The sequence below is a fragment of the Oncorhynchus kisutch genome, linkage group LG13, assembly GCF_002021735.2.
Source record: "Oncorhynchus kisutch isolate 150728-3 linkage group LG13, Okis_V2, whole genome shotgun sequence".
Taxonomy (NCBI): Eukaryota; Metazoa; Chordata; class Actinopteri; order Salmoniformes; family Salmonidae; genus Oncorhynchus; species Oncorhynchus kisutch.
In genome coordinates, this window is record NC_034186.2 from 4,347,553 (window position 1) to 4,362,526 (window position 14,974).

General features: G+C 46.6%; 1 protein-coding gene across 1 annotated transcript in view; it reads right to left on the reverse strand.

The window, feature by feature from the left end:
* Window positions 1-13,405, reverse strand: part of espnla (espin like a) — a 54,757-nt gene extending 41,352 nt beyond the window's left edge. The window contains exons 1-2 of the mRNA XM_031838021.1: window positions 12,944-13,405; window positions 9,108-9,298 (exon numbers count right to left, since the gene is read on the reverse strand). Of these exons, the coding sequence (XP_031693881.1) occupies window positions 9,108-9,298; window positions 12,944-13,246 (494 nt within the window). The 5' untranslated portion in view covers window positions 13,247-13,405. The remainder of the gene's footprint in view (window positions 1-9,107; window positions 9,299-12,943) is intronic.
* Window positions 13,406-14,974: the final 1,569 nt, after the last annotated feature.

Consider the following 14,974-nt stretch of genomic DNA (forward strand, 5'->3'; position numbering starts at 1 on the left):
CAGATGATACAGTATGCTACAGTTCTACAGTAATGTTAGTGGCAGATGATACAGTATGCTACAGTTCTACAGTAATATTAGTGGCAGATGATACAGTATGCTACAGTTCTACAGTAATGTTAGTGGCAGATGATACAGTATGCTACAGTTCTACAGTAATGTTAGTGGCAGATGATACAGTATGCTACAGTTCTACAGTAATGTTAGTGACAGATGATACAGTATGCTACAGTTCTACAGTAATGTTAGTGGCAGATGATACAGTATGCTACAGTTCTACAGTAATGTTAGTGGCAGATGATACAGTATGCTACAGTTATACAGTAATGTTAGTGGCAGATGATACAGTATGCTACAGTTCTACAGTAATGTTAGTGGCAGATGATACAGTATGCTACAGTTCTACAGTAATGTTAGTGGCAGATGATACAGTATGCTACAGTTCTACAGTAATGTTAGTGGCAGATGATACAGTATGCTACAGTTCTACAGTAATGTTAGAGGCAGATGATACAGTATGCTACAGTTCTACAGTAATGCTAGTGGCAGATGATACAGTATGCTACAGTTCTACAGTAATGTTAGTGGCAGATGCTACAGTTCTACAGTAATGTTAGTGGCAGATGCTACAGTTCTACAGTTCTACAGTAATGTTAGAGGCAGATGATACAGTATGCTACAGTTCTACAGTAATGCTAGTGGCAGATGATACAGTATGCTACAGTTCTACAGTAATGTTAGTGGCAGATGCTACAGTTCTACAGTAATGTTAGTGGCAGATGATACAGTATGCTACAGTTCTACAGTAATGTTAGTGGCAGATGATACAGTATGCTACAGTTCTACAGTAATGTTAGTGGAAGATGATACAGTATGCTACAGTTCTACAGTAATGTTAGTGGCATCTACAGTAATGTTAGTGGCAGATGATACAGTATACTACAGTTCTACAGTAATGTCAGTGGCAGATGATACAGTATACTACAGTTCTACAGTAATGTTAGTGGCAGGTAATACAGTATGCTACAGTTCTACAGTAATGTTAGTGGCAGATGATACAGTATGCTACAGTTCTACAGTAATGTTAGTGGCAGATGATACAGTATGCTACAGTTCTACAGTAATGTTAGTGGCAGATGATACAGTATAATACAGTTCTACAGTAATGTTAGTGGCAGATGATACAGTATGCTACAGTTCTACAGTAATGTTAGTGGCAGATGATACAGTATGCTTCAGTTCTACAGTAATGTTAGTGGCAGATGCTACAGTTCTACAGTAATGTTAGTGGCAGATGATACAGTATGCTACAGTTCTACAGTAATGTTAGTGCAGATGGTACAGTATACTACAGTTCTACAGTAATGCTAGTGGCAGCTGATACAGTATGCTACAGTTCTACAGTAATGTTAGTGGCAGATGATACAGTAAAATACAGTTCTACAGTAATGTTAGTGGCAGATGATACAGTATGCTACAGTTCTACAGTAATGTTAGTGGCAGATGATACAGTATGCTACAGTTCTACAGTAATGTTAGTGGCAGATGCTACAGTTCTACAGTAATGTTAGAGGCAGATGATACAGTATGCTACAGGTCTACAGTAATGCTAGTGGCAGATGATACAGTATGCTACAGTTCTACAGTAATGTTAGTGGCAGATGCTACAGTTCTACAGTAATGTTAGTGGCAGATGATACAGTATGCTACAGTTCTACAGTAATGTTAGTGGCAGATACAGTATACTACAGTTCTACAGTAATGTTAGTGGCAGATGATACAGTATGCTACAGTTCTACAGTAATGCTAGTGGCAGATGATACAGTATGCTACAGTTCTACAGTAATGTTAGTGGCAGATGATACAGTATACTACAGTTCTATAGTAATGTTAGTGGCAGATGATACAGTATGCTACAGTTCTACAGTAATGTTAGTGGCAGATGATACAGTATGCTAAAGTTCTACAGTAATGTTAGTGGCAGATGATACTGTATGCTACAGTTCTACAGTAATGTTATTGGCAGATGATACAGTATGCTACAGTTCTACAGTAATGTTAGTGGCAGATGATACAGTGTGCTACAGTTCTACAGTAATGTTAGTGGCAGATGATACAGTATGCTACAGTTCTACAGTAATGTTAGTGGCAGATGATACAGTATGCTACAGTTCTACAGTAATGTTAGTGGCAGATGATACAGTATGCTACAGTTCTACAGTAATGTTAGTGGCAGATTATACAGTATGCTACAGTTCTACAGTAATGATAATGTTAGGTTAAGGCCAGGTGAGGGTAGGGACAGGTTAACCAAAAACTGCCCAAACCTGGCCTTAACCCAACCTGTCTCTAACCTTACCTAACCTGGCCCTAACCTCACCCAACCTGGCCCTAACCTCACCCAACCTGGCCCTAACCTCACCCAACCTGGCCCTAACCTCACCCAACCTGGCCTTAACCTCACCTGGCCCTAACCTCACCCAACCTGGCCCTAACCTCACCCAACCTGGCCTTAACCTCACCTAACCTGGCCCTAAACTCACCCAACCTGGCCCTAACCTCACCCAACCTGGCCCTAACCTCACCTAACCTGGCACTAACCTCAACTAAACTGGCACTAACCTCACCTAAGGTAAGGCCCTAACCGCACCTGGCCCTAACCGCACCTGGCCCTAAACTTACCTAACCTGGCCCTAAACTCACCTAACCTGGCAGTAACCTCACCTAACCTGGTCCTAAACTCAACTAACCTGGCCCTACCTTCACCCAACCTGGCCCTAACCTCACCCAACCTGGCCCTAACCTTGCCCAACCTGGTCCTAAACCCACCTAACCTGGCCCTAACCTCACCTAACCTGGCCTTAACCTCACCTAACCTGGTCCTAAACCCACCTAACCTGGCCCTAACTTCACCCCCTGAATGAAACAAAGTAGAGTGGTATGATTGTCATGGTGCCATCACCCATCGTGTGTGAATCTCTGTGGGGTTTCCAGGTGGCTGACCTGGATGGGTCCCGTTGCCCTGGCGATCACATGTCAGCGGGGCAGAGTGAGAGGAGTCATGGGATACCCTGTGGTTACCTCTCTGGGTCAGGAGAGGCAGGGTCAGGGTTAGGGTTACCTCTCTGGGTCAGGTTAAGGTTAGGGTCAGGGTTAACTATCTGGGTCAGGTTAGGGTCAGGGTTACCTCTCTGGGTCAGATTAGGGTCACGGTCAGAGTTAGGGTTACCTCTCTGGGTCAGGAGAGGCAGGGTAGGGTCAGGGTTAGGGTTACCTCTCTGGGTCAGGTTAAGGTTAGGGTTACCTCTCTGGGTCAGGTTAAGGTTACCTCTCTGGGTCAGGTTAAGGTTACCTCTCTGGGTCAGGTTAAGGTTAGGGTTACCTCTCTGGGTCAGGTTAAGGTTACCTCTGTGGGTCAGGATAAGGGTAGGGTCAGGGTTAGCGTTACCTCTCTGGGTCAAGTTAGGGTCAGGGTTAAGGTTACCTCTCTGGGTCAGGTTAAGGGTAGGGTCAGGGTCAGGGTTATCTCTCTGGGTCAGGTTAAGGTTAGGGTCAGGGTTAAGGTTACCTCTCTGGGTCAGGAGAGGAAGGTTAGAGTCAGGGTTAGGGTTACCTCTCTGGGTCGGGTCAGGGTTAGGGTTACCTCTCTGGGTCAGGTTAAGGTTAGGGTCAGGGTTAAGGTTACCTCTCTGGGTCAGGAGAGGAAGGTTAGAGTCAGGGTTAGGGTTACCTCTCTGGGTCGGGTCAGGGTTAGGGTTACCTCTCTGGGTCAGGTTAAGGTTAGGGTCAGGGTTATCTCTCTGGTTAAGGTTAGGGTCGGGGTTACCTCTCTTGGTCAGGTTAAGGTTAAGGTCAGGGTTGCCTCTCTGGGTCAGGTTACGGCCAGGGTTAGGGTTACCTCTCTGGGTCAGGTTAATGTTAGGGTCAGGGTTACCTCTCTGGGTCAGGTTAAGGTTAGGGTTTTTCCTCTCTGGGTCAGGTTAAGGTTAGGGTCAGGGTTATCTCTCTAGTTAAGGTTAGGGTCGGGGTTACCTCTCTTGGTCAGGTTAAGATTAGGGTCAGGGTTACCTCTCTGGGTCAGGTTAAGGTTAAGGTCAGGGTTACCTCTCTGGGTCAGGTTAAGGTTAGGGCCGGGGTTACCTCTCTGGGTCAGGTTAAGATTAGGGTCAGGGGGGTTAGGGTTACCTCTCTGGGTCAGGCTAAGGTTAGGGTTACCTCTCTGAGTCAGGTTAAGGTTAGGGTTACCTCTCTGGGTCAGGTTAAGTTTAGGTTCAGGTTAAGGTTAGGGTTACCTCTCTGGGTCAGGTTAAGGTTAGGGTCAGGGTTACCTCTCTGGGTCAGGTTAAGGTTAGGGTTATCTCTCTGGGTCAGGTTAAGGTTAGGGTCAGGGTTATCTCTCTAGGTCAGGTTAAGGTTAGGATCAGGGTTACCTCTCTGGATCAGGTTAAGGTTAGGGTCAGGGTTCTCTCTCTGGGTCAGGTTAAGGTTAGGGTTCTCTCTCTGGGTCAGGTTAATGTTAGGGTTATCTCTCTGGGTCAGGTTACGGTTAGGGTCAGGGTTCTCTCTCTGGGTCAGGTTAAGGTTAGGTTTACCTCTCTGGGTCAGGTTAAGGTTAGGGTTACCTCTCTGGGTCAGGTTAAGATTATCTCTCTGGGTCAGGTTAAGGTTAGGGTTATCTCTCTAGGTCAGGTTAAGGTTTTAGAGTCAGGGTTACCTCTCTGGGTCAGGCTAAAGTTAGGGTTATCTCTGGGTCAGGTTAACGCTAGGGTTATCTCTGGGTCATGTTAAAGTTAGGGTTATCTCTGGGTCGGGTTAAGGTTATCTCTCTGGGTCAGGTTAAGGTTAGGGTTATCTCTCCGGGGCAGGTTAAGGGTAGGGTTATCTCTCTGGGTCAGGTTAAGATTATCTCTCTGGGCCAGGTTAAGGTTAGGGTTATCTCTGGGTCGGGTTAAGGTTAGGGTTATCTCTCTGGGTCAGGTTAAGGTTAGGGTTATCTCTCTGGGTCAGGTTATGGTTAGGGTTATCTCTCTGGGTCAGGTTCATCATGTCTTACCACCACTGCTTCCTGTTCAATCAGCAAATACACGCTGGAAATGTACATGAAGCTCCAAGGGTCAACAATCACCTGTGTGCTCTAAAAGGATAACCTAAGCATGAACACCCATCAGGGGGAGACAATCTACGCCCAAACTGCTACAGACCTATATCTATCCTACCCTGTCTTTCTAAGGTCTTCGAAAGCCAAGTTAACAAACAGATTACCGACCATTTCGAATCCCACCGTACCTTCTCCGCTATGCAATCTGGTTTCAGAGCTGGTCATCGGTGCACCTCAGCCACGCTCAAGGACTATATTCTCCACTATGACCACTGAGTCAATGAGGACTATATTCTCCACTATGTCCACTGAGTCAATGAGGACTATATTCTCCACTATGACCACTGAGTCAATGAGGACTATATTCTCCACTATGACAACTGAGGACTATATTCTCCACTATGACCACTGAGTCAATGAGGACTGTATTCTCCACTATGACCACTGAGTCAATGAGGACTGTATCTCTCTAATTCTCTCTTTCTTTCTCTCTCTCGGGGAGGACCTGAGCCCCAGGACCATGCCCCAGGACTACCTGACATGATGACTCCTTGCTGTCCCCAGTCCACCTGACCATGCTGCTGCTCCAGTTTCAACTGTTCTGCCCTCGGAGTGTGGTGTCAGGAAAATAACCTCACACTCAACGTCAACAAAACTAAGGAGATGATTGTGGACTTCAGGAAACAGCAGAGGGAACACCCCCCTATCCACATTGATGGAACAGTAGTGGAGAGGGTAGTAAGTTTTAAGTTCCTCGGCGTACACATCACAGACAAACTGAATTGGTCCACCCACACAGACAGCATCGCGAAGAAGGCGCAGCAGCGCCTCTTCAACCTCAGGAGGCTGAAGAAATTTGGCTTGTCACCAAAAGCACTCACAAACTTCTACAGATGCACAATCGAGAGCATCCTGTCGGGCTGTATCACCGCCTGGTACGGAAACTGCTCCGCCCACAACCGTAAGGCTCTCCAGAGGGTAGTGAGGTCTGCACAACGCATCACCGGAGGCAGACTACCTGCCCTCCAGGACACCTACACCACCCTATGTCACAGGAAGGACATAAAGATCATCAAGGACAACAACCACCCGAGCCACTGCCTGTTCACCCCGCTATCATCCAGAAGGCGAGGTCAGTACAGGTGCATCAAAGCTGGGACCGAGAGACTGAAAAACAGCTTCTATCTCAAGGCCATCAGACTGTTAAACAGCCACCACTAACATTGAGTGGCTGCTGCCAATACACTGACTCAACTCCAGCCACTTTAATAATGGGAATTGATGGGAAATGTAAAATATATCACTAGCCACTTTAAACAATGCTACTTAATATAATGTTTACATACCCTACATTATTCATCTCATATGTATATGTATATACTGTACTCTATATCATCTACTGCATCTTTATGTAATACATGTATCACTAGCCACTTTAAACTATGCCACTTTGTTTACATACTCATCTCATATGTATATACTGCACTCAATACCATCTACTGCATCTTGCCTATGCTGCTCTGTACCATCACTCACTCATATATCTTTATGTACATATTCTTTATCCCCTTACACTTGTGTCTATAAGGTAGTAGTTTTGGAATTGTTAGCTAGATTACTTGTTGGTTATTACTGCATTGTCGGAACTAGAAGCACAAGCATTTCGCTACACTCGCATTAACATCTGCTAACCATGTGTATGTGACAAATAAAATTTGATTTGATTTGATTATTCGACCATGCTGGTAATTTATGAACATTTGAACATCTTGGCCATGTTCTGTTATCTCCACCCGGCACAGCCAGAAGAGGACTGGCCACCACACATAGCCTGGTTCCTCTCTAGGTTTCTTCCTAGGTTCTGGCCTTTCTAGGGAGTTTTTCCTAGCCACCGTGCTTCTACACCTGCATTGCTTGCTGTTTGGGGTTTTAGGCTGGGTTTCTGTACAGCACTTTGAGATATCAGCTGATGTACGAAGGGCTATATAAATAAATGTGATTTGATTTTGATTTGATTTGTATTCTCCACTATGACCACTGAGTCAATGAGGACTATATTCTCCACTATGACCACTGAGTCAATGAGGACTATATTCTCCACTATGACCACTGAGTCAATGAGGACTATATTCACCACTATGACCACTGAGTCAATGAGGACTATATTCTCCACTATGACCACTGAGTCAATGAGGACTATATTCTCCACTATGACCACTGAGTCAATGAGGACTGTATTCTCCACTATGACCACTGAGTCAATGAGGACTATATTCTCCACTATGACCACTGAGTCAATGAGGACTATATTCTCCACTATGACCACTGAGTCAATGAGGACTATATTCACCACTATGACCACTGAGTCAATGAGGACTATATTCTCCACTATGACCACTGAGTCAATGAGGACTATATTCTCCACTATGACCACTGAGTCAATGAGGACTATATTCTCCACTATGACCACTGAGTCAATGAGGACTATATTCACCACTATGACCACTGAGTCAATGAGGACTATATTCTCCACTATGACCACTGAGTCAATGAGGACTATATTCTCCACTATGACCACTGAGTCAATGAGGACTATATTCACCACTATGACCACTGAGTCAATGAGGACTATATTCTCCACTATGACCACTGAGTCAATGAGGACTATATTCACCACTATGACCACTGAGTCAATGAGGACTATATTCTCCACTATGACCACTGAGTCAATGAGGACTATATTCACCACTATGACCACTGAGTCAATGAGGACTATATTCACCACTATGACCACTGAGTCAATGAGGACTATATTCTCCACTATGACCACTGAGTCAATGAGGACTATATTCTCCACTATGACCACTGAGTCAATGAGGACTATATTCTCCACTATGACCACTGAGTCAATGAGGACTATATTCACCACTATGACCACTGAGTCAATGAGGACTATATTCTCCACTATGACCACTGAGTCAATGAGGACTATATTCACCACTATGACCACTGAGTCAATGAGGACTATATTCTCCACTATGACCACTGAGTCAATGAGGACTATATTCACCACTATGACCACTGAGTCAATGAGGACTATATTCTCCACTATGACCACTGAGTCAATGAGGACTATATTCTCCACTATGACCACTGAGTCAATGAGGACTATATTCTCCACTATGACCACTGAGTCAATGAGGACTATATTCTCCACTATGACAACTGAGGACTATATTCTCCACTATGACCACTGAGTCAATGAGGACTGTATTCTCCACTATGACCACTGAGTCAATGAGGACTATATTCTCCACTATGACCACTGAGTCAACGAGGACTATATTCTCCACTATGACCACTGTAATAAAATGAGGACTATAATATTATCCACTATGACCACTGAGTCAATGAGGACTATATTCTCCACTATGACCACTGTAATAAAATGAGGACTATAGTATTATCCACTATGACCACTGTAATAAAATGAGGACTATATTCTCCACTATGACCACTGTAATAAAATGAGGACTATATTCTCCACTATGACCACTGAGTCAACGAGGACTATATTATCCACTATGACCACTGTAATAAAATGAGGACTATATTCTCCACTATGACCACTGAGTCAACGAGGACGATATTCTCCACTATGACCACTGTAATAAAATGAGGACTATATTCTCCACTGTAAGTCAATGAGGACTATATTCTCCACTGTAAGTCAATGAGGACTATATTCTCCACTATGACTACTGAGTCAATGAGGACTATATTCTCCACTATGACCACTGTAATAAAATGAGGACAATATTCTCCACTATAAGACAATGAGGACATTATTCTCCACTATAAGACAATGAGGACATTATTCTCCACTATAAGTCAATGAGGACATTATTCTCCACTATGACCACTGTAAGACAAGCAGTGACAACCATCAACATACTGGATGGAGGTGTAAAGGTAACAGTCCATACATGTTGTTCATCTTTGGTCCTACCCAGGTGCATGGTGGACCAGTAGTTTCAGACAGGTGAGGTCTCCCTTGGCAGCAGCGTAATGGGCGGGGACGGCCCCACAGTCCGTCGTCTCCTCGGCGACGCTACCAACCAACAGCAGCCAATGGACGACCTCCCCCCGTCCGAACCGAGCTGCGAGATGGAGCGCTGTCGCCCCGGCTGCATCCTGGTCCTACAAAACAGCCATAGCTTGAATTAAATCAGGATCAGTATTAGACCATTAAAAGACATACGTTATCATGGCAGTCTTATAATGTGTTATAAAAGGCATTATAATGCAGTATAAACCTTTAAGTACAGTGGTACCAAGTTCTTTTAACTTGTACATCTACGCATACAACCATAGATGTGCTTACATACTATGATATATTAGGTCTGGAAAAACAAAAAAACAGACCCAGAGATCTATTCATAATGGTACTACTGTATCAACACAGAGCACAAGACATGTTGTGAAAATCCAACCTGAGAAAGCAATCGTATTACGCCATCCTATTACAAGAACATAATCCTATTGGGTCAACTGTCTGAACACCCCTATTGGCATATGAACATCTATCAAACGGAAAAAAGAAAAGAAAAGCGATCAGATCACTTACTCACACCCCTGGGAGTTGAGTACAGGACAATCTGATGAATACATCTTACAATCATGTGAGGGAATGTTAATTAACGATTTAAATATTCTTATTGCCCTTTTCACCCTTGAAGCACAATAAGCTGGAACACGTACAGGTTCCCTCTGTTGGAAAGACCACCAATTTAGAAAAATGTTATCGCTGGTCTGAACGATAACAAGAAACTCTGAACCTGGTCTTTAACGTGGAGCAGCTGTATTTAAATGAGATCAACAGGTCGTTGAGGTTGAGAGATGGGCCGGTTTGAATTAGAGTGAGAAAGAACTGAATTACAACCTACGTGAACAAACAAGTTTTTTTTTTAGGAGGGAGCGAGAGACGGGGGAGAGAGCGAGAGAAAGAGAGACCGAGACGGGGAGAGAGCGAGAGAAAGAGAGAGAGCGAGAGAGAACGATAACCCATTATCCTAGTCATTATAGAATTCGACAGGACAACAAAGACATGGGCACAAGTAATGACAACACACCAGCTAGGGACTCTTCATCTGTCAACTCTTTCATAAAGCACACGTCGAGAGAGAGCGAGAGAGAGAGAGAGAGAGAGAGAGAGAGAGAGAGAGAGAGAAAGAGAGAGAGAGAGAGAGAGAGAGAGAGAGAGAGAGAGAGAGAGAGAGAGAAAGAGAGAGACAGAGAGAGAGAGAGAGAGGGAGAGAGAAAGAGAGAGAGAGAGAGAGAGAGAGAGAGAGAGAGAGAGAGAGAAAGAGAGAGAGAGAGAGAGAGAGAGAGAGAGAGAGAGAGAGAGAGAGAGAGAGAGAGAGAGACTGTATATTTATTTATTTTTTATTTCACCTTTATTTAACCAGGTAGGCTAGTTGAGAACACCTTTATTTAACCAGGTAGGCTAGTTGAGAACACCTTTATTTAACCAGGTAGGCTAGTTGAGAACACCTTTATTTAACCAGGTAGGCCAGTTGAGAACAAGTTCTCATTTACAATTGCGACCTGGCCAAGATAAAGCAAAGCAGTTCGACAGATACAACGACACAGAGTTACACATGGAGTAAAACAAACATACAGTCAATAATACTGTATAAACAAGTCTATATACAATGTGAGCAAATGAGGTGAGAAGGGAGGTAAAGGCAAAAAAGGCCATGGTGGCAAAGTAAATACAATATAGCAGGTAAAACACTGGAATGGTAGTTTTGCAATGGAAGAATGTGCAAAGTAGAAATAAAAATAATGGGGTGCAAAGGAGCAAAATAAATAAATAAATTAAATACAGTTGGGAAAGAGGTAGTTGTTTAGGCTAAATTATAGATGGGCTATGTACAGGTGCAGTAATCTGTGAGCTGCTCTGACAGTTGGTGCTTAAAGCTAGTGAGGGAGATAAGTGTTTCCAGTTTCAGAGATTTTTGTAGTTCGTTCCAGTCATTGGCAGCAGAGAACTGGAAGGAGAGGCGGCCAAAGAAATAATTGGTTTTGGGTGTGACTAGAGAGATATACCTGCTGGAGCGTGTGCTACAGGTGGGAGATGCTATGGTGACCAGCGAGCTGAGATAAGGGGGGACTTTACCTAGCAGGGTCTTGTAGATGACATGGAGCCAGTGGGTTTGGCGACGAGTATGAAGTGAGGGCCAGCCAACGAGAGCGTACAGGTCGCAATGGTGGGTAGTATATGGGGCTTTGGTGACAAAACGGATTGCACTGTGATAGACTGCATCAAATTTGTTGAGTAGGGTATTGGACACTATTTTGTAAATGACATCGCCAAAGTCGAGGATTGGTAGGATGGTCAGTTTTACAAGGGTATGTTTGGCAGCATGAGTGAAGGATGCTTTGTTGCGAAATAGGAAGCCAATTCTAGATTTAACTTTGGATTGGAGATGTTTGATATGGGTCTGGAAGGAGAGTTTACAGTCTAACCAGACACCTAAGTATTTGTAGTTGTCCACGTATTCTAAGTCAGAGCCGTCCAGAGTAGTGATGTTGGACAGGCGGGTAGGTGCAGGTAGCGATCGGTTGAAGAGCATGCATTTAGTTTTACTTGTATTTAAGAGCAATTGGAGGCCACGGAAGGAGAGTTGTATGGCATTGAAGCTCGCCTGGAGGGTTGTTAACACAGTGTCCAAAGAAGGGACAGAAGTATACAGAATGGTGTCGTCTGCGTAGAGGTGGATCAGAGACTCACCAGCAGCAAGAGCGACCTCATTGATGTATACAGAGAAGAGAGTCGGTCCAAGAATTGAACCCTGTGGCACCCCCATAGAGACTGCTAGAGGTCCGGACAGCAGACCCTCCGATTTGACACACTGAACTCTATCAGAGAAGTAGTTGGTCTGTATATCGTATAGTCTGTATATATACACATAAGAGTCTGTATATATATACGTAATATGACATTTGTAATGTCTTTATTGTTTTGAAACTTCTGTATGTGTAATGTTTACTGTTCATTTTTATTGTTTATTTCACTTTTGTATATTATCTACCTCACTTGCTTTGGCAATGTTAACACGTGTTTCCCATGCCAATAAAGGCCCTCTAATTGGGTCAGAAGCCAGGTGACTTTGGGTTAGTGTTTACATGCACTACAGTCTGATGGTTAAACACCACATCATGTGCAGTGAATGAGACAAGACCCCTGGGAAGTCCAGATACCATGAACTCATTCTAAACTGCTCTTCACACTGCTCCGTATAAACCAAGTGCTCTTGCCCTGATACATGGCTGCTGGCTAAATGCCATAGGAGTCAACAACCACGTATGAGGGCAAAAACTACACCAACTTATCTCCATCTCTCTCCAGCCCCATCAGTGGCTCAACCAGCCTCAGCATTATGTTGTAACTCTCTGGTCTACCCTCAGTAACACAGGAGGAATGATTTGTTAGTTCAGCCTCAGCATTATGTTGTAACTCTCTGGTCTACCCTCAGTAACACAGGAGGAATGATTTGTTAGTTCAGCCTCAGCATTATGTTGTAACTCTCTGGTCTACCCTCAGTAACACAGGAGGAATGATTTGTTAGTTCAGCCTCAGCATTATGTTGTAACTCTCTGGTCTACCCTCAGTAACACAGGAGGAATGATTTGTTAGTTCAGCCTCAGCATTATGTTGTAACTCTCTGGTCTACCCTCAGTAACACAGGAGGAATGATTTGTTAGTTCAGCCTCAGCATTATGTTGTAACTCTCTGGTCTACCCTCAGTAACACAGGAGGATTTGTTATTTCAGGCTCACCTCTACATTGCAGCCCCCTTGGTACACTAGCCACTGCAGTTCCCGGGCGTGGCCTGTAGCAGCAGCGTCGTGGGCGGGCGTGGCTCTGTTCAGGGCCCGGGCGTCGGCCGCCAGCCCCACCTCCACCACCAGGTAGCGCAGACATTCCAGGCGGCCGCAGCGAGCGGCGTGGTGCACCGGGCCTGCCCCCTGGGCGTCTGTGATGGAGGCTGAGACCGTGAGGCACCCAGAGGAGGACAGCTTCCTCAGGGCTGAGAGATCGCCTGCACGGGCTGCCTGGATCACCCGGTGCAGCACCATCATACATACACACCTGGCTGATGGCCGGCCCACAGTAGTCTATCTCCTATTCTGGCTCTGACAGGTGGCTGTTACACAAATAAGATGGACCTGGACCCTGTTGCCTGGCCTACGGTAGTCTCTCTCTGTCTGTCTCCGTCGTCGGGTGTCTTTCTGGCTCTGACAGGTGACTGTTACACAAATAAGATGGACCTGGACCCTGTTGCCTGGCCTACGGTAGTCTCTCTCTCTCTCTCTCTGTCTCCGTCGTCGGGTGTCTTTCTGGCTCTGCTGGGTGGCTGTGGTGCAAAGGTAGGCTGGAGCTGGAGTTGCTCACACACACACACACACAAAGGCCACACTCGAACACACACACTCACAGCCGCATACAAACACACATACAGCCACACATGAATACACACATAGGCACACTCGATCACACACACACACACCAAGCCTCCTCCCAGCCAGGAGCCCACGGGAAAGTGACACCATGGGAGCAGCCAGCTGGCCAGCAGGCAGGGCTGAGAGAGTGAGGGAGGGTGGGTGTCATAGCGGCCCAGGGAGGGAGGGACAGAGGGTCATAGTGGCCCAGGGAGGGAGGGAGGGAGGGAGGGTGTCATAGTGGCCCAGGGAGGGAGGGACAGAGGGTCATAGTGGCCCAGGGAGGGGGGGACAGAGGGTCATAGTGGCCCAGGGAGGGAGGGACAGAGGTTCATAGTGGCCCAGGGAGGGAGGGACAGAGGGTCATAGTGGCCCAGGGAGGGAGGGACAGAGGGTCATAGTGGCCCAGGGAGGGAGGGACAGAGGGTCATAGTGGCCCAGGGAGGGAGGGACAGAGGGTCATAGTGGCCCAGGGAGGGAGGGACAGAGGGTCATCGTGGCCCAGGGAGGGAGGGAGGGAGGGACAGAGGGTCATAGTGGCCCAGGGAGGGAGGGAGGGAGAGAGGGAGGGCGTCATAGCGGCCCAGTGAGAGAGGGAGAGAGAGAGGGAGGGAGGGACAGAGGGTCATCGTGGCCCAGGGAGGGAGGGAGGGAGGGACAGAGGGAGGGACAGAGGGTCAATCTTGGCCCAGGGAGGGAAGGGGGGACAGAGGGTCATAGTGGCCCAGGGAGGGGGGGACAGAGGGTCATAGTGGCCCAGGGAGGGAGGGAGGGACATAGTGGCCCAGGGAGGGAGGGAGGGACAGAGGGTCATAGTGGCCCAGGGAGGGGGGGACAGAGGGTCATAGTGGCCCAGGGAGGGAGGGAGGGAGGGACATAGTGGCCCAGGGAGGGAGGGAGGGATATAGTGGCCCAGGGAGGGAGGGAGGGAGGGTCATCGTGGCCCAGGGAGGGAGGGTCATCGTGGCCGAGGGAGGGAGGGAGGGAGGGAGGGAGGGAGGGAGGGAGGGAGGGAGGGAGGGAGGGAGGGAGGGAGGGAGGGAGGGAGGGAGGGAGGGAGGGAGGGAGGGAGGGAGGGAGGGAGGGAGGGAGGGACAGATGGTCATAGTGGCCCAGGGAGGGAGGGAGGGTCATCGTGGCCCAGGGAGGGAGGGAGGGACAGATGGTCATAGTGGCCCAGGGAGGGAGGGGAGAGGATCATAACGTCCCAGAGACCTAAAAAGATCATGAAAGACAGGTTGAAGGAACAAAGGTCCACCTTTCACAGCCTAGCACTTCCCTTTGTGCTGAGCTGAACACATGCTGCCACACGCTCCCATGCTTCACTGAAGACAGGGGATCGAGCCCCAAATGGCACCCTTATTCCAT